The sequence below is a fragment of the Ambystoma mexicanum genome, chromosome 2p, assembly GCF_040938575.1.
Source record: "Ambystoma mexicanum isolate Mex_15411 chromosome 2p, UKY_AmexF1_1, whole genome shotgun sequence".
Lineage (NCBI taxonomy): Eukaryota > Metazoa > Chordata > Amphibia > Caudata > Ambystomatidae > Ambystoma > Ambystoma mexicanum.
In genome coordinates, this window is record NC_090923.1 from 1,434,369,753 (window position 1) to 1,434,396,684 (window position 26,932).

Here is a 26,932-nt window from a genome sequence, read left to right on the forward strand (position 1 = left end):
GCGTCTAGGCCTAACTAAATTTTGGTAAATGCAAGGAAAGGATACGTGTGGGCAATGTCGTCGGCGGGTGAATCCTCCTCCACCTGGGCCCGGGTGGCGTGAGGGGGCGCCCACCGAGTCATGGTCCTCACCTGGGGAGAAAGCTGTAGGTGAGGAGGGCCTCGCGGCCAGTCCTCCCCTACAGTTTGCACAAACCCTAATGCTGATGAAGCACTATAGTGCCTCAACCAGTTAGTGGGAGCAAGATGTCTTTATTATGGACAAACCCCCACTTAGACAAGGCTATTGCCCTAAAGAAATGATCAATGTAATCTGATATTATGAAAATGAGTAAAGCAGATATGACAGAGCAGAATGCCGAGGAGCAGGCCATCGGGCATTGTAGACAAAAGTATGAAAGATGGGCGAACGATCATAAGCTGCAGATTTATGTAAAGAAAAATCAAGACCTGTTTAGGAATTTGATTAGAAAAGATGCCAGATGGATTTGGTGGCAATTGAATCACAAGAACAGAATGCAAATAGATTGTCCGGCCTCGTCTGTTTCTGAGGGTGCATGGACTGATTATTTCACAGTGAAATATAAAGGGGAGGCGAGAGGTTCCTTAGGAATATCCAACTCTGCTAGCCCATCTGAGATACCCTGGACCTACGATTTAGATAAAGATGATATTGTGGCAATAATAAAGGGGCTAGAGGATTTGAGAGCCTGTGGTCCCGACGCTATGTCCAATCAGCTCCTAATAATTGGAAAGGAACTATGTGCAGATATCGTGTATCGACTGTGTAAGCATATAATCGCAACATGCTAGCGACCTGGGTCGTGGAATGTGTCTATTTTAGTTCCAATTTTAAAAAAGGCCTTTGAGAGTCTCTGATTAGTTGTCGGCCCATTTCGTTATTAGATGTATCCTCCAAAATGTTGGCGCTGTTGGTATTGAAGGATTTAACAAAGTGGGCAGAGTCAACAAATGGGTCCAACCCTCTACAAGCAGGGTTCAGAATGGGCATTGGTACCACACTAAGCGGCATGACGCTTGCTTCTTGTCTGGCCCAAGTCGGAGCACATAAGTGTAATACGCCTGGAGTTGGGTCTTCAATCGTGGTGGGCACAATATCTGAAGCGATGCCTGTTTGCATATGTTGAGGTGGCCAACATGGAAAGACCCAGTTTGGGGGCACATTTAGGTGAAATGATGGATGGCGGGCCAATGTCTTTGGACGAAATTATAAGAAGTGATGTATCCATTTTATGGAAGGGTCGGGTATTTAAGTACAGACTCACAAGTAGTCATGATAAGTGAAATAAAACGATGGGACGTGATTAAAGATTTGGAAGACCTTAAGAGAATGAAGATTTATTGTAATAATGCACTTTATTATAATGCAACGAAAGACATTAGACTTTACCTGAGAAGGTTTCCTGCCCATACGTTTTGCAGGTGGTACTTCAAATGTAGATTAACTTGCCTAGCGACATTGGAACGGATGGGTATCCCAAAGGATTTCCGGAAAAGTCGTTTGTGAAAAGTGCAGAGACTTTGAAACGAAACAGGTGCTAATGAAATGCCCTTCGACTGCTTCCCATCGAACATCATTTCTTGGGTCCTTTGTGCATTCACCCTCTGCAGTTGTTTCTACGGACTTTTGACACAGACTAATGACAATGTCACGAGTCTCGCTTATTTTAGCCTTAGTGACATATTTTATAACGATTTTTAATGAATGATACACAGCAAGTGATTACTGGTGGTGACGATATACTTTTGAGTTTAGCTGTGTTACCGATAATGTGGGTTTTAGTGAAAATGTTAAGATGAGTCTTGATTTTAGTAAAATTTTAAGATGACTATGGGTTTATATTTATATTTTGTATGAAATATGTGAAATTTTGTTTATGAATACATTGTGTAAAGGTATTTGGTGTACTAAAAACACAAATAAAAACATTTAAACTTTTTGTATTCACAATCTCACCTCTGCTGGCGAGATTCATGTAACTTCACTGCCCTCTAGCGGTCAATAGCGCCTACTTGCAACAATATGTGACTAGTAATCGATTTGATTACAATTTGTGCTGAGTAAAGCAAGGAGTTTTGGTGCGGACTAAGAAGTTTAATTAAAGGCAGTTGTGGGAGTGGAGTGTTAATTGGGGGGCGAGAAAAGGGAGGGGTGCACCCCTTTTATTGTTTCACAAGTTTATCTTGGATGAGGTCTTTTTTAGGTTTAGATTCTGGTATCGAGATTTGGGGGTCGAGTTTTTGATCAAATTAGGTGTAAGTATTCGAGGTGGAGATTTAGGTAGGAGATCATTTCCAGATGACTTCTAGGACAGGTGACATTATAGTATGGGCCTCATTATAAGTTTGGCGGTAGCCGTGCCGGTAAAAACCGGCAGACTACTGCCAAACTTGTGAAAAAATCTGGCACCCGGCAATGAGGAATTACCGGGTAATTCTGACTTTGCCAGTCCCGGTAATTCAGACATTGCCGGGTGCCGTTGCTTGTCAGTCCCCATAGGGCTGAATGGGATGCACAGCTCGTAGTATGGCGGTCTGGGGACTACGGTACCGGCATGCTTACCGGTACCGTAGTTCCCGGACCGCCATACTTATAATGTGGCCCTATGTGTTTAAAAGGCTATGGGCTCATTACATGTATGGCGGTGCGGGGAAAAATTGGCAGTAAAGGAATTACCGCCACTTTTCCCACACCACCATGCTACAAGTATGGCCCTGGAGTGGGGGATTTACCTCCAGCATAATGCTGGAGCCAAATTCTCCAACTTCCTGCCAAAAATCGGCAGAATTACCACAGCAGTAATACCACCAGTGGTAATTCCGCCAAAAAAGCCCCATAGAGTCCAATGGACGCTGGAAAAATGGGGGTTAACTCCACCACCACCACTTGTAATCCGGTGGTAATTCCGCCAGGCTAAGTGGCAGTACCACATTTACAGCTTGGTGGTATATGGGCGGATTTACTGCACAGATACCACCAAACTCGTAATGAGGCCTTGTTCCTTCACAGGCTATTGAGCCTTTGTGCTTGTGTGTGGCCCAGGAAGCAGGCTGGGACTGTCTAGTCCCAGTCCACATCATTAGTGCCAAAAAGTCTGCTACTGGGGCAGATGGGAAACCTGTAGTGGTTGCACAACTACTAGCTTTTTGAATGGTGCAGATCCTTACAACTGGGGGACTTGGATTTGCTTACAGCTCAGACTTTGGATAAGACGATGCCTCCTGCAGCCATTCTTCAGATCTACGTTGGAGCCAAGAATCCTTCAAAGAAGAGCAGCCCATTGTTGACCCAAGTATAATTTCTGCAGTGGACCAGCAACCCCTCCAGTGACCGGCCCAGCGAAGCCCTAATCATCTGCCTGATTGAAGAAGATCCTCTGCGGTGCTTCAGCCCTTGGATTAGTGGACCCACTAGTCTCAACACATTCAGAGCCTTGGGAAGTGTCCCTGGACTGCCCGTTGGACTGACAAGCTCTCTCGTGGGCTACCTTGCCAGAGCCATTGCTGTTTCCACATTCAAGCCCGGGAATTTGGTGGTTTCCAGCTTATGACATAAGTCGCCATCTATCCGAATTCCAGCTTCCTATTCAGGGGTTCTCCGAAGGCAGTTAATACAAAAAAGTACCAAAGTAGTCAAAAAGGAGCATGCACCAAGCAAGAAGTAATGCTGGTGTATTACAGGTCCAGACGCAGCTGGGAAAGCACAATTCAAACAGCAAGGTGGAACAAAGCTGAGAGAAGGGAGCAGTCAGTGTCACCTACCGTGGCCAAACCTTTTATAGAGTTAGACATTATTAGCATAAAACAAAATAGCAACACTGTTTAGTCATCCTACAAAGCTTATTGAGGGGACTATGTCCGTCCCCTATAGCTAGATATGTGTTAATCAAGTATGATTGGAGCAAACCCTCTTGTCCCCCTCTGCCCAGGGCCACCCTACATGACGTCACAAACCTTCACACACCACCCCACAATGACAAACATTTCATTACATAATTGCACTGACCAACAGAACTTTATTTGTCTGCCAGTGGCCAGTTCTCATGAGAAACATAATGCAACCTGGGTTTGGCAATGAAGAGACATTCACACAGCTTCTAACCAATGAGGTGCCTCACGGACACTGGCAAGGACACAAAAAAAACACTGATGCACTCTTGGAATACCAAAACTCTCCACCCGATTCATACTTCCAGACTCATCCCTTAGCCCTCTTCCCAGGTACATATGCCAAGGGGCAATTTGAAACCGCTAACCCCACCGTTCCTTCCATTTACTGATATTTATTCCTAAAAGACCTTCCTTTTCAATGAGTGCCCCAGAGCCTGGCTCGCTGACCTCGGAAGTAATGGTCGCACTCCTCTCCCAGGGACTAGAGTCTCCTGGGAAAGGCTGATTAGCAACATTTTTGTAGCACGCTGCTGTGGCTGAGCACTCGAGAAATCCAGGTCTGCCCCGAAACACAGAGCCCGTCAGTGAAAAAACCCAAGTGGCTTACTTAACTGTATCACGTGTCGGGGTGTTTGTTATGTGGGTCATGTTATACTATATTGCCCCTGCTGCCCGTTGCCCCTGCTCCAGTTTATCTACCCAACAGCTTCCTCCCCCGAGTGCCCCCATCCCTACTTTATTCTGCAAACTCTCAAGCTGCACCTGTGCAGACTGCATCTAAGTTACATGGTGCCGCTGTCAATGGTGCCCCCCCCTCGAGGGATGGCCCCTCCTGTTACCTTTCATTCCCGAAGCTGATAAGTGTGCCCCCCCCCCCTTGCAAGGGCTGTATTTGCACCTTTACCTCACTATCTTCAAGGGAACCAACTGGAAGGGAACCTGTTGTTGCCTGCAAACAGTGATCATCGCTGAAACTCGCCTTTTTTCATACAGTGTTCTGAAGAGGTCTGCATCATTGGAATCTGCATTTTATCGCTGAAAGGGATTGGATCTTGCAGTTGCACCCGACCGGAAGAATCCTGAAACCTGCTACCCCTGGACACCTCTCACTGGAACAAAGGATGGAATAATGTGCTCCCAGTGACCCGCAGTTAACCCATCACTATGCCTGGCAAAAGGGGTGTAAGTAAGCATACCTGTGTCTGTCCCCCCATCCTCCTTAGGGTAACATTGGGAACAAGTCGCTTTGTCACCTAACTCCTTCTTACTCACCATTAAATATCATTAACTTCTACCATTATTTGGAGATATTTTAGAATCTGTAGCTGGAGCAGTTATTTTTCTCAAGCTAGATTCGAAGGAAGCATATGTACGATATACTTTGGTTAGCATTGAACATTTGGGTTGCTCATTAAGTGAGAACTCCAATATAATGCCCATATATACAGTGCCATCCCACAATACTCGGAAAGCAACAGGCGGTTTGCTCAAAAGTCGAGTTTATTTAATTAGAGAATTATAAGTGGTCCCCAGACTTTATGCAGGGTAAGACACCACAGTGATAAACAATAGCAGGTAGTTAATTATCTACTGTAAGGAACTCATGGTGGCAACAGTAAAGACAGACACAATTGATCACAGTTCAAGGGTGTTTATTGAACTATATATGCTCGCTGGAAAAACGCCTTACCTAAATCTAAGATGGGAGCAATCTTCGACCATCAAATGAAAAATAAGGCAGTCCTAGTGGCGTTGTGTCAAATAAAAGGGCTGATACTAAAAGGAAACTATTACAAATTCTTACAACTAATTACAGAAAGAGTGTGCGATAGGGTTTCAATAAAGAAAGAAGTGTTCACAAATAATAAGTCAGGATGTGATTTCCAGGGGTCTCCCTTTCTCACATTTTGAGCATGGGCCAAAGTGGATCTCCTGAGCACAGCACACACTCAAGCTTTCCCAGCACAAGTCGACAGTTCTGTATAAGCCATCAGGTTCTTCGATGGTCAAGTCACTTTTCAATAAAAAGTCTCTTGCCTTCGAGGCCTGGTTTATCCAACTAACAAACACAAAGTTCTGTTCCACGTATACTTTGGGTGATGACTTCATCCCTGGGTCTCCCTCTTCCAGGCATAGACCCTTCACAAAATCGTATTCAACAAATCAACTAAACAGTTCCTTTTTCCAATAAACTTAGGGCGATAGCATTCCACCCCGGATCTTCCTCTTTTGGGCTCGGGCCCCTTTCAGATGTTAGCCTCCCTCCTTCAGGTTCACCGCAGCTTTTCTTACTTTCACGAATCTTAATGTCTTTTTAAACAGTTCTTCGGACTTCACCCTTTTTTCGCCTTCCTGCTGCCGGGTTCACTCTTGCCAATATTACCAACACACGGTTCATACACTCATTTCATCAAACAGGACTCATTTCCCTTAGATCATCTGTCAGTCAAAGACTTTCGATGTTACAGAGGATTTTACAAGACCCCTGTTTGACCACTTTGACCTCTTCTCGCCTCTTCCCAAAGGCTTCCGATTACGGTAGTTTCTACCATCGTGTAATCGCCCAGAGTTTACTACCTGAGCAACCACGTGGTGCTGGACTCCTCTGTTGCTGGTTTTCCCCCTCTTTCATCTTTAATCTTCTCAAAAGTTCAAATTAGCCATTGGCTATTTTATCGTTCAACACAGTTCGGTTTCTTATCAGCTCGTCCCTCGACTCATCGGCTGTGATGAACCACTTGGATTTCTTCTCCATCGAGTGAAGGTTGGTACCACAGAGACCTGCGCCTCTCCTCAGCTTGCTTATCAGCGGAGGAGGGTCTCATGTACCTTAGAGATCTTCTGCAACACACGCTGGGTATTTTTCTCAGACTTATGATTCCCTCTGCAGAGGTTTCACAGGCGTTGGTCGGAAAGGGCAAGGTCGCATCTCTCCATAAGACCCTCTCGGTCTGTGCCGTATTTCTCCTCCTCTTGAACTGCCGTCTTCAGTTAGCTCTCACATTGTGCAGTCTGCCTTGCTCGACTGGTGCTCTTGTGCTCCACCTTTTATCCCCGTGGGGAAGGAAAAGGGGTGTTAGGTGTGTGTGATTCTGGCCTGACTTTGCCTGACCCTTGAATTTGGACATGTCAGCTAAAAAGCTCTGGTTTTAGTCCGTTATCTTTCGTGTTGTGCGAAAGTATTTGTTTCGGAAAAGGGGGGTAGTTTTTGGAATATTCGACATGATAGGATGAGGAAAAGGTGTTGAAAGAGGGGGGATTCTGTGTCTCACCTGTCCGTGTCCCACTCCCCAAGGACCCGCCATCCAGGTGATCATACCTCACTGCTCCACACCCAGGAACTGGATCCAAAGCGATGGCAGTGTCCTGGCCACCAGGGACTAGATAGGGAGACATCTTCAGGTTTCAAAAGGAAATTAACCTTCCTGCTTTAATCTCACTATTTCTCACACACATGCATTTATTTTGTTGAACAATTCTGTATATATCTTAAGTTTTAATAACACTTAACATTCTCGTTATACTTCTACTACTTTTTGGCCAGTATATCAAAGTCCTTGACTTCACAAAAACATCCCTAAATAACACATTAAGTCACATTTACAAACAAATCAACAAATTGTGCTTTCCCCAATAAGACCATCAGCTTTTCAAATGAGAAGGAGGGATTTCATAGGATTTACATTTGCACTATTTGTAAAGGAATAGAAATTATTCCTTTAAAAACTTGCTCTCATCTCCCATTCTTTATTAAATAGCTTTGGCCATCATAGAATACACATTATCAAACATATACTCATTAGGCTTTACCACATCACAGCCCAATATTAACTATTTCTGTGAAAACACTGTGTACAATGTCATGGAATTATGATTTTTAAAGATTGGTGCACCAAAATGCACAGAAGCGCTATCTATACCATTGTGCAGACAACTCAGAAAGGTATTTTAAGTTGAATTGAATTGACATCTCACTTAATTTTACAGTGAGATTGAACTAGTTATTTCCCACTTAAATCAATGTATTTTGAATACACCTTCCCGAACCACCTCGTTTTCTGACACTTAGCAACAACATAGTTATAGAGAGCATATATCATTTCTTTTTGGGAAAATATAATGCTCACATTTAATTAGTCGTAAGCAGCATGGACCCAGGAGAAAACCTCATGTGTTCTCAGATAAGCCTAAATCATCATCAGGTTCCCTTGTGGACATGAATGATCCCCTGGAACAGGATCCTTCCTATCGGCAGTCCTTCAGTTGGTCTATTTCCTAAATCAATCCAATATTCTCCAGCCAATAAGAAGATGTAGTGTTCTTTCCTGCGGCCCGTATGTCATTATTATGTCACATTATGTGATTGGCCATGTTTTTCAATTGACCTACCCACATAGTTAGACACCTATTGAATACATATCCCATTCTTCAATTTAGCATTCTAATTTATATACTTATGATCAGAAAAGGAGGGGTTGAAAAACACTCCAAAACCCTTTAGACAGCAATTGTATTTATTCTTACTTTATGACAGCAATATGCTAATTCGATGAAACCAAGTTTATTGGAATCTTCTTTCACACGCACGGTTGGATACTGAGAGATAATTGTTTGGCATTTTGCTGCATAAATGTATGTATTTTTCTCATTTAATTACTTATTGAAAACCATAGCCAATGCAAATTTAGTGTGGAAACAAAGAGGAAGCTCTTAGCTTTGCAGCAGGCCCAGACCCATATTTCTAAGTCTTATTGTTCAGAGGTTATAAGTGATAGTCGCTTTTGCTTTTAGGGTCAATGGTAAATATGTACCGTTATAAAACCAAGGAATTTTATATGGTTCCATGTGAATATCTTACCTGCAAAATGGGGTCAGGGAGGCAATTTATTTTTTCCTGGCCCCCAAAATACTCTCCCCAAATATTCTAGAAGGGGTGTCATTTAATATTCTAAACTCCAATCCTAGAATAACTCGGGAGGTGTTTGATTTTAGTCACGGTGCAAATTTGGGGAAATGTCACCCCCTGGTGAAATTTTGCTGAATGAGATTTTCACTGGATACCATTGATAAATGCCTAGACTTGCCCGATGACTCATCTTGGTGTCTCATGATCAGAGCATGAGTGGAATAAATGATTAACGTGAGTCACTTGGCAGGGTTCTTTTGTTCACATTGCACTAGTCTGATGCACATGTTGTCATATTAAGTGCAATTAAACTGTTTGAAGCGGGGCATACAAACTCACAGATTTTACTTGCAGCTATTCATCTCTACATAGACTGTGAATTATATTTTCCTGGAATGTTAGAGTATCTTTCTAACACTCTCCCCTGGAGAAATCTCAAAGTTTGGAGGGATTTTGCTCAGTCAGCATCATTTCAGGCTAAATCAAACACATCAATGTTATTCAAATTAACATAATAAAGTGTACATATTCTACTGTAGGATATTACCTAGGTCCACTATATTATTATAGGCCTTGTACAATAATTTGGCAATTGCTGGAGAAATAAAACATTACATTAAAAGACACAAAATTAATGACGATTCCTTTCCTTCATTGGATGTACAGAAAGAAATGCATTTACATGCCATTTAAAACACTTGGCAGTATCCTACTGCTGGACATTTATTATATTAAGACTTCTTTAACACAGTCCTTGTTTTTTGGTTTACAGGATTACATTTCAGACAGATTCCTGTCTCTTCGCACTTATAAAAATGAAGCTCCATTTTAATTGGTGTAGTCTGCACCAACAGTTTTTTAAAAAAATATTGGTAAAAACCCGGTCTTTCGGTGCAATGTACTCAAATGCTCAGTGTGTCGCGTGTTATCTCTCAGGTTTGCAATTGATTACCCCCATGCAGCAGATGCAGCCTTGTCATGGTAGCGAGTAAGAGGCGGTAAGCGCAATGAAAATGTTTCATTTTTCAAGCACCTCTCTCACTTAAGCTTAAAACAACCTCCATTTGAGTCCCCCAAAGCTGAGCCATCTTTGTCAAATTTACAAGAAGTAGTACAGTTCACAGTTTTTCAGCACCAGTTTCCTTTAGAGAAATAATGTTGGGTTCCATTAATCAGCCATATTACTCGTTACATGTAAAAGCTGATGGCAATTGTATGCCAGCCTTAGAGCACACTGAATATTGTGTGCTATGCTTTGAGTCTTGTCTGTCAATCTGTCAGTGGTTTATGGATTTTTTAATGATATTTTGAACCATTTTGCAATCATACATTTGGATCGCATTTGTGTTTGTTCTTCCTCTTTGCATCATCATAGTACCCAGGGTGAAGATGTATTAAATGTGCAAATAAGATTTTTGCTGAACCTGAAAAGTGTGCGACTTCCAGTAGACTGACTATGTTTTATCCTCTGAGCAACAGCACCACCTATGAATCCTAGGGATTTTGCAGCTGAAGTGGAATTATCTGCACTTTCTTCAATGAAGGAACCCCAGTGGTTAACACATGTTTGTAGGCAATTACTTCAAAACGGTTCCCTTTTGGCTCCTAAGCTGAGAGTCCCTTTGTTGCTTTAAATAATGCTGCTACATCTTGACTATTTTTAGGAATTCTGAAACCTTTGAATGAAAATAATATCACAATGTTATATACCTCTTCAAAAGGTGGAGGTAATATCGTTTACCTCAATTTTTCCAGAACCGCCAAACTACAAGTTTGCCTGTATTACCGCAGCCGGTATTACTGGATGGTAATACCAGTGAATTTTGGAGGTAAAGTGGAGGTTTTACCTCCAAAAATACCGGCATCGATAATACCAGCAAAAATCCCCAATGGAGTCCTGTGGAACCCATTTAATGGGGATTTACAACTGACCAAGTAGCGGTATCAGTAATTCTGTTTGCTGGTATTCCAGCGGACTTACCGTCAGAATACCGGCAAACTTGTAATAAACCCCAAAGAAATGTGCAAGGCTTGCAAGAGGTTAGTGTCTGAAAAAGTTCACATGATAAATATTCTTTTTGTTCTATTCCCAATATAATTTTATAATTACATATTTGTTAACCAGCAATGTCATGACAAGCTATCACCTTCTACTTTGAGCGTTTCTGTATGAATGCCACGGCGGCATATTCCTTTTTTGTTAAGGGCACATAAGTGCATATTTTGGATAAAGAGGTCTTTTCCTCTCTTCTCTCCTTCATGATGTTGTCAGAATCCGAGTCTTCGGATTTGTGACTCACCTGTTTGTTTCTTGTGGATCTCTTCTTGGAGTTTGCGGGTTTCTTTTTCCTGGACGAGCATGCCTTGTAGAGGTAAGGTCTAGAATCCTCTGAATCCAGTCTGCTGGACTTTGGTGAGCGTGATGGACACTGACTCCCGGTCGCGGCGTCTCCGGGGCTAGGAAGACGTTCAAAGTTCCTGGAAGGGTCCGGGATGGAACCAGGACTGGAAGGAACAAGGTAACTGGGCTCCGAATATGGGGAGTGGGTAGGAGACTGGGAAGGAAAGGAGGCTGGGCACCAGGATTCACAAGGGAAAGGAAAAAGGGCTGAAAACTTAGAACACAACTTGCCGGGTGAGGTGCAGGCAAGCGAAGCGTTGAGACGCGAAGAAGCGCGGGGCGTGTCTGTTTTCAAGGAAACATGTGTGTCAATATGGAAGCCTATGCCATACCGAATCCTGGCGTCGGCCATGTTGAAAGTGAACGGAGTATGTGGTTATTGACTGAGGGACCAGGCAGACCAGAAGGGTCGACATCGCCGATTCATGACAGATGTTAACTTAAAGAAATGCATTGTTGTTCTTCATATGTTCTGTGTGTATGCTTAGACAGAGGCTTGAGGTATGATGATTGTGCATGGTACCATGCTGCCGGTCCATAGTGGGGTAGGAGGAAGGGGCAGGTGGGAGCCCTGGGACTGTGCTGGGTAGGGGAGCCCAGGGACTCTAGTGGGAGCAGGGTGGGAAGAGCAATGCAACAGAGGTGGTAGCAGGGTGGGGAGAGCCTGTGACTGTGATGGGGAAAGCCCAGGGACTGGACTAGGAGTGGGATGAGCCCAGAAACTGTGATGAGAGCAGATGCGTGAGCCCGGGAACTATACTGGGAGTGGGGTGCAGTGACAGCGCAATAGTTCATAGCCATTTGGACTTACTGACCATTTGGCATTTTGGGGGGAGCCCGGCCTGCCCACATTTTGCTCAGGGGTGCTCAGGCCAAAACGGTTTGAAGACAACTCCCATAGAGTGTGAAGTCTAATCTGGAGCAGATGCTAATGCAGTGATCTATTTGATGGTCTAGTATTGTTGCTAATGTTCATCATTACATTTACTTTTGTTTTCTGGTGTATCCCCAGAATAGGTCTCCTCACCCCAGCCAAAAGGACACCTAAGACCTTTGTAGGTCTCCTGTAGCTGAGGCGTACTATTATCACTGATTTGATTGTTGAAGTGCCTACATTCTAATTGGAGTTTATAGAATAATTTTAAGTTTTGGGAAGATGTGTGTGTTTGTTTTGTGTTTGTTTTTTGGGGGGGGTCTTGGGTATCATGTGCTTCCAGCACTACAGGGACCAGGCCTTCTACGTTTTTATCACCTTAAGCAAACTGAATGAAGCAGGCTGAGTTCTGAGCTTTGTGCCATAAGATCATCCAAAACATGCCCCACCTGCTGGTCAAAATCCTTCACAAAGCCCTCTCCCAGCCAAGAGCTGTGTGACCTCACTATTCATCCATTTTGTGTGACAAAGTCTCCTGCCTGTGATGGGTTGGAGAATGCAGTGGTCACAGTGGCCAGGTGCTGGCACCTACCATTTGTTGCTTGGCCCAGTGGAGGAACACAAGGGCCACCCCCTTTACCCCATCGCTAAAGCAGAGGACTGTTATGGGCACTGAATCCTTGCTTTCCTGCAATTTTATGACATCCTCATGGGCAGCGAACAGGCATCCTAAGCATACACAATCCAAACTGGGGACAGAGCCTGAAATCATCTTTGTCCATGTCATTGTGCACCGCAGCAGAAACAATGAACAATCGGTTGAATTCAATACAGGGGAGCTTCTGCACCAATACTGTCACTAGCACAATAAACACACACAGGAGCCTCCACTCCCCAATTGGACAGCTCAGTGGGAGGGGCTAGTCCCCTACAAGAGAATTAGGTGGAGTGACAGAGGTGGGTGTAAGGAAGGGGTGAGCGAGTAGCAGAGGTTGCTGGAGATGGGATTGGGAGAGCAGAGAGAGGACAGAGGAAAGGGATTGTGGTGAGATAGAGGAGAGGGCATTGTATGGGTGGTGGGAAGGAACATCATGGAAGGAGGAAGTGGAGAAAGAGGTTGTTGGAGGGTAGAGAAGAGAGGCATAAGGAGAGACTACCCTAATGGAGGCCAGTGGAACATCCAAAGTGAAGACAGTCAGAAAGGAAACTGCATCGGAAGCCAAAGGTGCAGGTGAGAAAAGAGTGATCCAAAGAGAACTAGCAGAGGATGAGGTGGAGGCAACTTCAATTCCTGATTGGGATGAGGTTGGGAAGGATGGTGGTGAAAGCATGTGGCAAAGCATAGATGAGGTACAAGACGAAAGACCGATTAGGCAAGAAGAGAATGAAGATTACCCGTGCATACTGTGCAGGGAGTGTCGATTCTATTAAAGACAAGGAGGCGAGCATTATGCTTCAACATCTTTAATACCCTCTTCAGCAGTTTCATCTTAATAAACAGAAAAACAGAGAAAATGGGCCTCATGATGGGTCTGGCGGTAACCGCGCCGGTGCGAATGGCTGGTTGCCGCCGGACCTGTAAACAGTTACCATTGCCTGACTTCCCAGTGCCACCAGGCTATTACAAGTCTGGTGGCCGGCAAGTCAGGCGGCAGTAATTTTGTTAATCCCCATTCCCATAGAGTCCAAAAGGACTCTATGGGTGTGGGGACACGGAAGCACCGGCACCGTTGTTGAAAGTGCTGGTGCTTCCGTGATGGATTTGCCTACCGTGACTGCTGTGCCCGGCAGGGTCATACCTGTCGGGCACAGCAGCTCTGGTAGGAAAACCTGTCGTTAGCCAGTCCGGAAACAAGGATGCTGGTGAGCTTACTGGCACCCTTGTTTCCAGACCGGCAAACTTGTAATGAACCTATATGTCTCTTTCAGAACGCATTTTCCTTTTTTCTTCTTTCTAGGACTACATTTCCTTCTGCCACTTGTAGTCCATGCCCGAGTTAACCCAGGCCATATATCACTTCCTGTCTCCTAACTCCCCTTCTTCTTTGGATGCTCCGAACTGATCCGCCACTGTAACTTGACTCAAACGAAAGTCCAAACTCAACAACAGGCTTTCAACTGCTTTGGAGCTACTACAAACTCGCTGCTCCCTACCAGCTCACGCCCACCTGTGCTTTCCGATGCTCAGTTTGCCTTCTAGTCATCTCCTGTAAACCATACAAGTCAAACTGTTAGGGTGGTGTCCATGTACTGTCTGACACATAATAATGCATATTCATTTCAACAATCCATATCGTACATGTTTGGGCGGTAAATTAATGATCGCCTCCTTGTCATTAATATAATCAAGACTCCCTGCGCAGTGTGCAGGGGTAACGTTCATTCTCTGTGAAGACAGGAGGCGAGCATTATGCTTGTTCAAAGCTTCCCATTACGGTCACCGCCATCTCTTCAATTGGCTTAAAGTAAAAGATCTTAAATGTGCTATCGCTGGCCCAGTCCACCGCTTGCATGATATCCTGCAGCGTAACTCCTGCCACGAAAGCATTTGAGGCCATCGTCCCTCTTACTGAATGTGCCCCGAACTTATTCAGATGAATACCTGCTAGATGCATAACTTCCCTTAACCATCTGGCGATGGTGGCTGTAGCTACTGCGTGGAATGGCTTTATAGGAGCTATCAAAAGCTGTGTAATACCTGTTGTCCTAGACTCGGATGTCCTACTCTCATACTCCCTGATGCATGCTGCCATGCACCATTTTGAATGGTCTGGTAAGTATGGATACAAGAGCGATGTGGAGTTTGTTTTTGTCCTTCTAGCTAGGGTAAGGGTCACTCCTTTGGGCCGAAGGTTTTTCTGTTCACTTCTAGTGCTCTGACATCCGCTACTGTACTGTATGACTCCAGGCGTAGAAGCATTGCTAACTTGCCTGATAGCTGCTTCAGAGATAGATACCCGTTCATCGGCCAGCTAGCCAGCAGACGCAACACTCTCGTTACATCCCATAGTTGTACATATCTTGGTTCAGATGGAACCTTAAAATGAACCCCTTTAATGAGCCTCACTACCAATGGGTTCTCCCCTGCTGGAATCCCTTCAATGGGGGTGTGCCCTGCTGATATCGCTGATCTATACACTCCTATGGTCCTTAAAGCTGTACCATCTTGCAGACGGGATGCTAGGAAGTTTAGGACGGCTACTATAGGGGCAGAAACGGGATGAAAATGTCTCCCTTTGCACCAGGCTGAACATTTGATCCAAGCCGCGTCATAGCTCCTTCGAGTGGATGGGGCCCATGACTCAGCCATGAGCTTTGCAGCCTCCCTCGAAATGCCCAGCATTGTCGAACGTCTCCTGATATCCTGCACGCTATCAATGGGCGAGTCCCTTTCATTCTGAGAGGATGATATGATCCAGCTGGGTCCGTGAGCAGGTGTTCTCCATCTTGGAGAACCCGCGGGAAGTCCACGGATAACTCCATCAGGGTGGGGAACCACATTTGAGCCTTGCACATTGGAGCAATGAGTGCTAACTGCGCTCTCTTGCTGCATTTTCGCCAGTGCTCTGGGAAAAGCATAGTGTAGTTTCACTCTCCAATCTTGTAGTAAATCATCAGCTCCTAGGGCCGACGGATGTAACTTTCAGCTGAAATAACTGTCTTTCTGTGTGTTCAGTTGCGATGCAAATAGGTCTATGTGTATTGGCCCCCATAATTGTTCCAGCTGCTGGAATACTTCTCGCTCTAGTTTCCAGTCGCTTGAGTCTTTCAGGTATCGGGAGTTTCAGTCTGCTACCACATTGAGAGCGCTTGGCAGATATTCTGCTGTTACCGAAGGCCCCGACTGTAGGCAGAAGTGCCAAAAGTCCTTCGCTAGTTCTGCTAGGAGTCTGGATCTGGTCCCCCCTAGGTGATCGATATATTTCACTGCTGAGATGTTGTACATCTTCAGTAGAATGTGCAGGTTCACTCTCCCTTTCGTTAATGCTTTGATCACGAAGGATCCTGCTAGTAGTTCCAGACAGTTTATGTGGAGTTGCAGCTCTTCTGTGCTCCATTTCCCTCCTGTTTCTAGCACACCCCAACATGCTCCCCATCCTATCCTGCTGGCATATGATTCTATATCTAGATCTGGTCGGTCTCCGAAGATAGCTCGCCCGTTCCAGGCATCCATGTTCTTCAACCACCATTCCAGCTCTGTGATATGGATTATTGGTCTAACGGCACTGACTGGTGGTAACGCAGCCCCTGCTGGGGGTGCTTTATCTTCAGTCCCTGCAGAGCTCGATAATGAAGGGGACTTGGGAATACAGCTTGAATCGAAGACGCCAATAGTGCCACTATCTTCGCTAGCACTCGGAGGGATACTACTTGTTTGGTCAGGCATAGTTTGGTTTCTTTGATGTCGCAGATTTTCCTGGGTGGGAGCTCGGGCGTAGCTAGCTTGGTATTTAGCACAAAACCTAGGAAGTCTAGCCTTCTTGCTGGGGTGGTGTTTGATTTTTCCTTGTTCACAAGGAACCCTAGTGAAAGCAGTAGGTGTTCTACCCATGCTGTCTAGTACTTTAGAGTCTCCTTGTTGTCGGCTAGTAGCAGTATGTCATCCAGGTAGATGATCATACGGATTCCTTTCTCCCTGATCTATGCTGCTACTGGTTTCTTGAGCTTGGTGAATGCCCATGGTGCTGATGCTAGACCAAAAGGCATTGGGGGTCATTAGGACCCTGGCGGTAGCCGCCACCGGAGTCATGAATCCTCCGGCACCCGAGAATGGGCAATTAGTGGGCATTACAGCGCCGGTGGACCTGGTAATTGCCCATTCCTGGGTGCCAGAAAATATTGCTCCCCATTCCCATTTGAGTCCCATTGGACTCTATAGGAATGGGGAGGACGGATGCACCGGCACCGTTTTCAATGGTGCCGGTGCATCCGTCAACGTCTGCGATCGAGTGCCGTTCTGCCCGCCAGGTCAGACCTGATGGGCTGAAAGGCACCCGCTCGCAGAACTCGTAGTTTGCCGGGCTGGAAACAACAATACTGGAAAGCCTACCTGTACTGTTATTTCCGGACCGGGAAACTTTTAATTGTCTTGACCTGTCTTCAATCCAACGCAGGAGCTGCTGAGCCCCATAGTCCCACCAAGATGTTGTGCACTCAATTAAACAAATACAGCTGAGCCTGTGACACCCCAGGGGGAAAGGGGAAGTGGAGAAAATAACAAATTCAGACACTGGAACTGGAACCTCCTTCCAGTATCTGCATTGAGGAAAGATTCATAAAAAATTACTTAAAATTCAAACATTTGCTTCCTGTAATACCAAATCCCCATTACACAATGGATAGTTTACCTGAAGACTCCTCTGCAAATGCTTAGAGGAGTTAATAGCTTGCTTTAGCTAGTTTTTGCTCTGGACACATTTTATCCCAGTTCTTTCCTCAAGAAACTTGTGCAGTAACCAAATGCTCTAAAGCTCAAATGTACCCTATTTAGAGAATTTAAATGTGTACTCTCTATAAAACCCCTGGTATAGTTCAGGTCAGAAGGCAAACCCTAAATGTTTTGGAACAGTCTTTACAGGAAAGAGTTCCTAGGAATGCACAAATAGTTTCCTGCTTACTTTGGGATGTAGTGTTCTAAGAGAAAACACTTTGAGTGAAGTATTTTCCATTGAAACTCAGGTCTGCCACATACACTTCAGATTTTCTGATGAATGTTCAACAAAGTATTTCACAAATGCAGAAAATAGATGTCCATGCAAATCTTGGGCAGGAACAAACATTAGTTTTACAATTCAATCTTTGAAAACCAAGGAGTTTATTTTGCTTCACTCCCAAAAGGGTTAATGGGCTTAGTAGATTGAGCTCTTACTGCAGCGTGTGAAAATAAAAATCTTCAATATTGTCTTTTGTAGAAGGTTAGCAAACCCCCTGCAGTTGCACTCTTTGTCCGTGCATAACGTGCCCTTCTAAACGTGAAGAGATTTAATCCAATTTAGCAAACAGAGGGGAATGTTCTCACTTCAGGCTGAATGCCAACTCTTTTGATTATTTTCAGGAAGAAAGTGATACTCCTTCAAATAGCTTGCTGTGGCGGCGTGCACTCTGCCTTTCAAAGTATTATTGACTTTGTTTCAAAAAAAGGTAGCAGGCGCTCCTCTCCAGAAAGAACATGGCATGATAACCTGTTCTGAGATGAGAGTTTGCAGCACACGCTTTTTGCTCACTGTACCTTTCACAGATGGGAAATAACCATTTGCATATCAGTCTTTGTCCCGCCCACATGGGCAGTCCAGCACCGAAATGCTATGGCAATTCCTCTCTGAACAAGAGTACCAACAGAAACCCCATACACATGTTTCAGCCTTGTTGGGCCTCATCAGTGAGGTGAAGCTGCGCCTCTCTGAGCGCAGTGAGCAGGGAGTCCCTGTCTGGTTGCCCCCCAGGTAACTTAGGGTGACCAACCCTACGTTCCTTGCAAATATTTCAAAAAAAGGGAGCAGGCACTCCTCTCCAGAAAAAACATGGCATGATAACCTGTTCTGAGATGAAAGTTTGCAGCACACGCTTTTTGCTCACTGTACCTTTCACAGATGGGAAATATCCATTTGCATATCAGTCTTTGTCCCGCCCACATGAGCAGTCCAGCACCGAAATGCTATGGCATTATTGACTTTGCTTGGACTTGTAACGTAAGAACTGCTGCCTACAGTTCTGCCAGTTGCCGCGCGTAATGCGCGGTCACCCGAATATCTAGTTCCAAATTACAAAACGAGTAAACAATCTTATTTTCAGTCAGCATGCTAGCCACGTACCGAAAGAAAGAGTATGCACGCTTACCTCACAGAGGAAAGGGAATACGTATGGTTCTTCCCTACCTCACCTCAGGCTCGCGTTGCTGTAGCTATGTACGCAGACCCGCCTACTGTGTCGTTGAAATCGACTGCCCGCCTCCTCACAGCTGATCTGATCCTTTCAGCTTCCGAGGAACCGCGCGAACAAACACGCCTGATGAGGAAAACAAATGGGAATGTTAGGAAGGCTTCTGCTAACCTCACAACAAAAAGCACGCGTGCACAAGAAAGTCAGCACTGTTAAAGACAGCTCAGTTAACTCCTTATGAACCAGACCGATTATCCTTATTGAGGTTTCCTTTTCTCGAGGCAAAAAATAGTTTCTAAATTATTTTAAGCAGAAATAAAACTGTACTTAGCTTGGAATTTGCAGAAAACTGTAAAAAGCCAAATCTTCTCTTCTTCCAAAAACCTTTACTCGATCTTCTCAAAGGAATCTTGTCTTGACTTCTTCTTTCTTGACAACCCTAGGCCAAACACTCAGGAGCTCATAAAAACATGACCTGCATAAATTGAATCTTAAATGAAAGGCAGTTTAGAATGCCAGAATCTGTCCTTTGTTTTCCCATCACCCAATCACGACTCCTGCCTCTGACCTCCATCGTGGCTTGGGTTCCCCCCAGCACTCTGAATACAAAAGTTAAGGCCTAAACCACTCCAAGGAAACCTTACTGGAATTAGTAAATAGTTAAATATTAAAAACCTCATAGAAAGACAAACAAACAGAAAGAATGTCTAATTTCCAGTGTCTCTTTACTCAGGGACTCTATTGAGTATCCATTTACTCGGGGTCCTGACAGTAATTAGGCCCCTTGTCTTGAATTGCCAGAATATTTTATTTTCTACAAGTAAGAGAAGGAAATGATGTGAAATTTTCTAGCAAAATAGCAATTTAAATTGGATATCACAATCTGTGCTGTGCGCATAATCGGTGTTATGTCTCTGAGTTCACTTACTATATTCCTGAATTGTATCCTTTCACTAAGCTGTGCCTCTTCTTTCCACACAGACCTACGTACAAGATGTCCTCCGGACCCGGCTTCCTGCAGAGGTGTATGCTTTGCTGTGCCACCAGGATGGTCACATGTTCATCTGTGGTGATGTCACCATGGCAACTGATGTGCTTCAAACTGTCCAGCAGATTCTAATGTCTGAGGGTGACATGACAGTAACTGAAGCTGGAGACTACATCGACCAGCTTCGGGTATGTCTACTGAACACCAAAGGTCCCCATTCTGTCTCTGATCTTCACAGTAGTTTGAGAACTCAGTTGAGCTTATTTGGTATGGTATGGTCTGGTAATTGAACAAAGAGGGCTGTGACCGCTAGCACAAAGTCTTCACCGTGATTTTTTTGTTGAAGGGAGTAAGTGGGACACGTAAACTGGGCTCTTACGAACTCAATTAATTTGCTTGGTTTCGGAAATCAATTACAGCAAACGTATCAAAATAAAAACGGCCAGAATCAATTGTAAAAAAGTGCATCCATATTAAAATACAAAACACAGACCCTTGAAACATCACGTTACTAGCAGGCAATTTCTAATATACATGGGAGGGAAATCTTGCTACAGCATTAAACATCATTAAAGCTAAAAAATATGTCAAACAGATCAGTCATTTTGGGAGTCGATTCAAACTGTTGCGTGTTTCCACAGGAAACAATACTCCAAAATCTTCAAACAAATTAGTCTAGCCCCTTGTTTGATTTTGGGTGAGCAGTAGCATGTATCTTGCCCTGTACATGTATGTGCTTTAACTTGTGATATGCTGCTGTCAGGCAGCTAGTTATGTTCATCATCTGTAGCTTCAATGCCTTTTCATTGTTCCGCCAGGCAGCACTGTGGTGACCCACTCCTCACAGCAGGTCATAGAGCTGTTCCGTACAGTGATGTAATAGAGGACCTGCCCAATAGTTAATGGCAGTAAGTAGGCTCATTGCTGAAAAAGAGTAGCTATCGAGTGTTGACATTTAGGACTGAAAAGTTTTTCTCTCAGGGAATTGCAGACAAGGTCTGCAGAGGTGGGAACCACTGGGAAAGGGAGCACGAATAGCGTTTCAGCACTAGAAGTTTTTAATTCCTAAACTTCCTGGGGCTCCATCCCCTTTAGTTTTGGCTAGGGCCCTACATAAAGTTGCAGATCTGTTCATCTATGATTGTTTGGTTACTGATTAACAAATAGTCCATACAGAGGGAGAATAATTCTGGAATCGACTGGGTATGCCCCATTCGAATTTGGGCACTGGTGGTCAATAAGTTCCTGATTTATTCTAGACAGATTACTGGTTATTGTATTTTCAAAGGAGACTCTGTAGAGGACTGGTTTAGGGAAACATTTTCACAATTCTTCGAGCAGTCTCCTGTTTTTCTGGATCCCCTTCAGGCTTAAATTGATTTTTTTGGTGGTTATATGATATATGATATGATATGGCATTTATAACGCGCCTATACACAAGTGTTTCAAGGCGCGATGAGGCAAGGGAGGCGGAACAGAAGAACGACAGACAACGATCTTACTAGGCCAGGTGTCATTCAGACCGCGCAAGTGCAAGGGAAGGGGGAAAAGGAAGGTGGGGGGGGGCAGAGGAAAGTGCAGTACATGGGAAATAAATTAACATAAGATAAATAAAAAGAGCGGCCAGCAGTTGGCAAGTGCAGGGCGATTGCAGACATAAGTGCTGGTGTGGGGACTGTAGGGATACAGAAAACAGTCCCCAAGTGCAGGGGTTGCCAGGGAGGCAGTGCAGGAGTGCAGCTGGCAGGGCTTGGCCTGAGATCAGAAGGGTGGCCAGGTAACCAGTGCAGTATCGGCCAGGACTTCAGCAGAGGAGAGGGGGAGAGAAAGCAGAAGCAAAGAGGAAGGTTTAAGGTGCTTCCGGAACCAAAGATGGTTCTCCACAAGTTTCAGGGAGACGGTGAGACTGTTCCAGAGGGAGGCCCCAGCCGAAGAGAAATATCTACCACCAACTTGTTGCTTGGAGAAGCGACTGACCCTGAGGGAGTGGGAGGCAGATGAGCGAAGAGCTCGAGAGGGGGGATATTTAGAAAGAGATAGTTGAATGTATAGAGGCCCCAGAAGGCATTGTGGACGATGCAGAGGGTTTTGAACTTAATCCTTGCAGCCACTGGGAGCCAGTGCAGAGATTCCAGTCCTGGAGAGATACGATCCCTGGGCTTAAGGCCAAGGACAAGTCTCGCAGTCCTGTTCTGGATGAGTTGCAGAGGGAGGAGGGTAGAAGCAGGAAGGTTTAGAAAGAGGCTGTTGCAATAGTCCAGCCTAGAGAGAACCAGATCTCTGGAGACAGTGAGCTTCTGGGGGAAGGAGAGGAAGGGAAGAATAGCTCCGAGGAGGTGCAGCTCGTAGTGTGACTTCTTAGAGACGTCAGAGATGTGAGGAGAGAAAGAGAGTGTGGAGCCGAAGATGACCCCAAGGTTTTTGGCCTTGCAGGTGGGAGCAGGAGGAGGGCCAAGGGAGGCCGGCCAGAGGGCTACAGGAAAGGAGGGGGTGGGTGTGCCAATGAGGAGAATCTCAGTCTTACTGGCATTAAGGCAGAGGTCATTGGCGGCACACCATTCCTGGATAGCAGACAGACAGTCAGAGATGAGTGACGGAGAAGAGGCGGCTGAAAGTAGCCTGAAAATGAGCTGGGTGTCATCCGAATAACACTGAAAATTTGGGCAGAGAGCGGCAGTGCGGTGGGCAAGGAGTGCCAGGTATTTGTTGAACAGCCAGGGAGAGAGATTAGAACCCTGGGGGACACCACAGGTAGAGAGAAATATAGCAGAGAGGAAGGGCCCAAGTTGGACTTGGGAGGGTCGATCAGAGAGGAAGAGAGTCAGCCAAGCCAGGGACTGACCAGTGATACCTAGGTTATTGCAGAGACAATTAAGCAGGATGGCATGGTTGACGGTGTCAAAGGCAGAAGAGAGATCAAGCAAGATGAGGACATAGGGGATGTTAGAGTCGAGGTTGGAGAACAGGTCTTCACGGATGTTCAGGAGAGCAGTTATTGTGCTTCTGGTGGCTCTGAAGCCAGACTGATGGTCATGAAGGCAACCAACTGAATCAGTGTGGAGATTGAGCTGGGAGATAGCCAGTTTCTCCAGGAGCTTGCCCAAGAAGCGAGTGATGGAAATTGGGCGATGACTGGGCAAGAGGGATTGGCTGAGGGTTTCTTAAGAAGAGGGTGCAAAAGGGAGTGCTTCAGGGGGGTTGGGAAGACTCCAGTGGCGAAGAAGTGGTTGCACAAGTCAGCCAGGGCAGGAGCCAGGGTGTCAATGTGGCCCTTGATGGTTTTGGAGGAGCAGGGGTGAACCTATTTTGATGGGACTTTCATAGATCGCACTTGTCTATAAAACTCGTCAGCGGAGAACAGGGGAAAGGCAGAGAAGGAGGGAGGAGAGGTGGCTGCAGAAGGGCCAGAGGAAGAACAGGGAGTATAGGGAGGGTAGAGGAGGAGAGTGAGGACAGGATGACCTGAGCTTTAGAGATGAAGTGAAAAGCCAGTGCTGTGCAGAGGACCTGGGAAGGTAGAGACTGCGGCAGGATTGGCCAGTTCCTTGTAGATTTTAAAGAGTTCAGCCGAGTTGTTAGATGCCACAGAGATGCGGGCATGGATATGGGCTCTCTTCCTGGTGAGGACAGAGAGCCGGTATTGCCTTTGGAGCAGGCGGCAGGCCAGTTTGTCAGAGGATGTACATGAAGCCTGCCATTTTCTCTCGGCCACCCTGCACATGCATTTTAGGGTGACGAGGTCTGAGTCAAACCAAGAGTTGCACTTGGCTTTGGGCTTCAGGCGGATCCTCATCACAGGGGCAAGGATATCAAGAGTATCAGATATGGCAAAGTGGAGACTGCTGTGTCAGGGTGAGAGTCAGTCAAGGTGGGAGGGGGGGTGAGAAAGTGGCGGCGAAAACCTCAACTGACACACGCTTCATGGGTCGGATGACAGAGAAGGTGGGTGGCAGTGATGGAGGTGGCTTGGCCTGAGGGGTAGAGAGAGTGAGCTGGGAGGAAAGCAGAAAGAGATCACTCCAGGAGAGAGGAGTGGTGAGAGGGATAGAAAGGGGAAGGTCTGAGGAGATCAGTACATCCATAGTGTGCCCTGCAGAGTGAGTTGGGCCAAAGGGGAGAATAGTGAGTGAGAGAGAGTCACAGAGGTCGTGAAAGAGTCCAGAGGGAGGACAGGAGGCATCCAGGTGGATGTTGAAGTCTCCGAGAAGGAGGAGTTGAGTGGTCAAGGCCAGGAGGGAGGAGGAGAGGTCCGCCCACTCAGAGAGGAAAGGGGAAATCTGACCAGGTGGCCGATAGATTGTAGCCACAGTAAGGGAATGGCCAGGGGAGAGGGAGAGCCTGCAGACAAGGCATTCAAAAGAGGAGTAGGCCTGCATAGGAACGACATAGGCAGGAATCTACTCTGGGAAAATCAGGGCTACACCCCCTCCGGTGCGGTTGGGCCTGGGCACGGAGAGGATCTTGCAGCCATCGGGGAGGAGCGTGTCAAAGCTTGTGACAGAGCTGGCCGTGAACCATGTCTCTGTGAGGCCGAGGACATCAAGGTCAAATTCTTCCAGAAGGCGGCAGATGTCAGTGGAGTGTTTGACAGCTGAGGGAGGGTTAAGGTTGAGTGCTTAAACCATTTAGGATGAAAGTCTAGTGGTTTAACCTATATTATTGTGATGGTCAAAAACTGTTCTGCTATAGACATTATTAGAGTGGTATCATGCGAGTGACCCAGAGATGCTCACTGGTATTGTTGGTGTACAGCGGCATCATATGAGCGCCTCACAGGTGCTCTATTCCTTAGTGATGTTGTAATCTACGTTTTTAAATGGGTACCCATGTGGAGTTCCCGAGAGAGCCTCCTTATCACTCTTTAGTGCCTACATTCTGTCATACATGGCATGTCTCGCAAGGACTCATTACTGAATGTAGTGGTGTCAATGCTGAAGTACTAACTTGCCACCTCTGAGTTGTGCTTTCTTTGAGGCTCTGATGAAATGGTGTTGGGGACTGTCACAAAGCCAAGTGGATTCCACAGATAGACACAACCCCAATGATGAAGAACTGTCTCGACAATATTTAAGTTAGGCAAAGAAAAACTGAACAAAACGGAAAACACTAACCTGAATGGCTTGTTATTCTACAATTCTCAGATTTTCTCTCATGATATCTAATAGATTTACATGGGTACTCAGTCTCTCAGTTCATGTGTCAGCACTCCTCTTCTTTCATTTATTAAATGTATTTATTTATTTAATTGGTTATTTGTTGGCCCTGACCTATCCTCACGAGACTATGGCCTGACATGTTCTTGGGCAGTTGAACTGTCTCCCTTGGTCTCAGGTCTAGAGTTGTAGCTGTGAGATAGATCGGTTCTGAAGATCAAGACCAGTCTTTAGTCTTGCTCACGCTCATAGTTTCAACCATAGAGGAGTGCACATCACAGTTTCCAGGTGCTACTCTCTAGGCATCTCGCCACCTCCCTGTATCTTGGTCCTAGCTCGCATACACACCAACCCATGCAAATGTCCACTTCAACATTGTTCTTGTATCTAAGGGAAGCTCTCCTGTTCCCTTTTCTCCTATCTGTTCTCGTGCTTAGTGTGAGGGGTCAGAAATGTGAGGCAGACAACTTTGTGAAGATTTTTCAAAAGATGCCATTTTATTAACTCAAAAGGTTGGGTAAACACCTCATTATCCCTACCCTTATGAGGATTTCCCTGCCTAGAATAAACTAAAGGAAACACTGTAACGAAAGGGTCTGTCCCTCACACTTATACATACAATAACTCAACAAGGTAAATGTATGGCAATTCGCATATAACAAATATTATAGTTCTGTTCATAACCCGATAACTGTCTCTCCTTTTAATGGGGGGGAATTCCCCTTCCCGAGATTCCAGCAGGATTCTATTCAACAGTTCCAAAAGGATAAAGAAATCCTGTCTTGTAGCAAAGTTCCAGTTTGATAACAAAAGTTCCAACTTGTATTCCACCAACAGTTCAAAATTGATCAACAAGGTTGTTCCTCCTTCCACTTGTGACAAATAGCTCAAAACAACTTCTTCTTCTAAACCATGGATACTACCATAGTTCATTAAATTTAGCAAAAAATTATTTGTCAGGATTATTCTGCAATAGTTCACAAACAGTTGATTTAGCAATATTAGATGATTCTCCAACAGTTCACACAACACTTGCTTTAGTGGTAATAATTTGTCAGAATGATTCTTTAACAGCTCACAAAAACATCTTAGTGGCTCCTCCACGACTTCTTCAAGACTTTGACCCACACCACAGTACTTCAACCACTTCCACATGGTCCACTCACCTGCCACGCCTACTACTACAACATTCTGTGCCCTGGTTTACTCTCCTGCCACGACAGAATAAAACTACTAAGTACAAGTACTTATGTGGTAAAGGTTAGCTTCAAACAGATTAGCGATGTTGGTTGCTCTATAAATTCCAATTTAAGTATTTCTTCTGGGGAAACAATAAACACATTGGTGCTGCTTGTTACACACTTGTGATTGCCCCACACAATGCAGACTATGCTGCATTCCTCCTGAATGCCTCCTATCAGAAGGGCAACCCACTTGCCACTCTTGTCTCCCCACTTCCGCATTCACCAACTGCTGACAATCATTCTCTCTCACTCTTAGACTTCTTTGGCTTTGGCAATGGGGGTTAAGCCAGTTCCTCTTATGACATTCTTTACAAATGGGCAATATGTTTGACAAACACTTGAGTTCTTAATTGCCCTTTCTTGGCTTTGACAATATTGTTTGAGGTGTGAGTCATTACCATTAATAGGCTGCAACGTACAGACGCTTGCCTCTGCAGCCCTCTTCTTCATCCAGGTACTTTGGGCATTGTGGGACTTATAGACCACAATGTCAAACTCGGTTTTACTAACAGCTTTTCTCATGGAAATATATATACCAAGTTCCTTTCTCGCCTCACTAACATTCCCTAAGGGAGT

At 45.2% G+C, this 26,932-nt stretch overlaps 1 protein-coding gene across 3 annotated transcripts in view; it reads left to right on the forward strand.

The window, feature by feature from the left end:
• The window catches only part of NOS3 (nitric oxide synthase 3), a 937,759-nt gene that overhangs the window by 867,893 nt on the left and 42,934 nt on the right, over positions 1–26,932 (forward strand). For all 3 annotated transcript variants that reach the window (XM_069645958.1, XM_069645960.1, XM_069645959.1), the window contains one exon: positions 19,953–20,147. In XM_069645958.1, the coding sequence (XP_069502059.1) occupies positions 19,953–20,147 (195 nt within the window). The remainder of the gene's footprint in view (positions 1–19,952; positions 20,148–26,932) is intronic.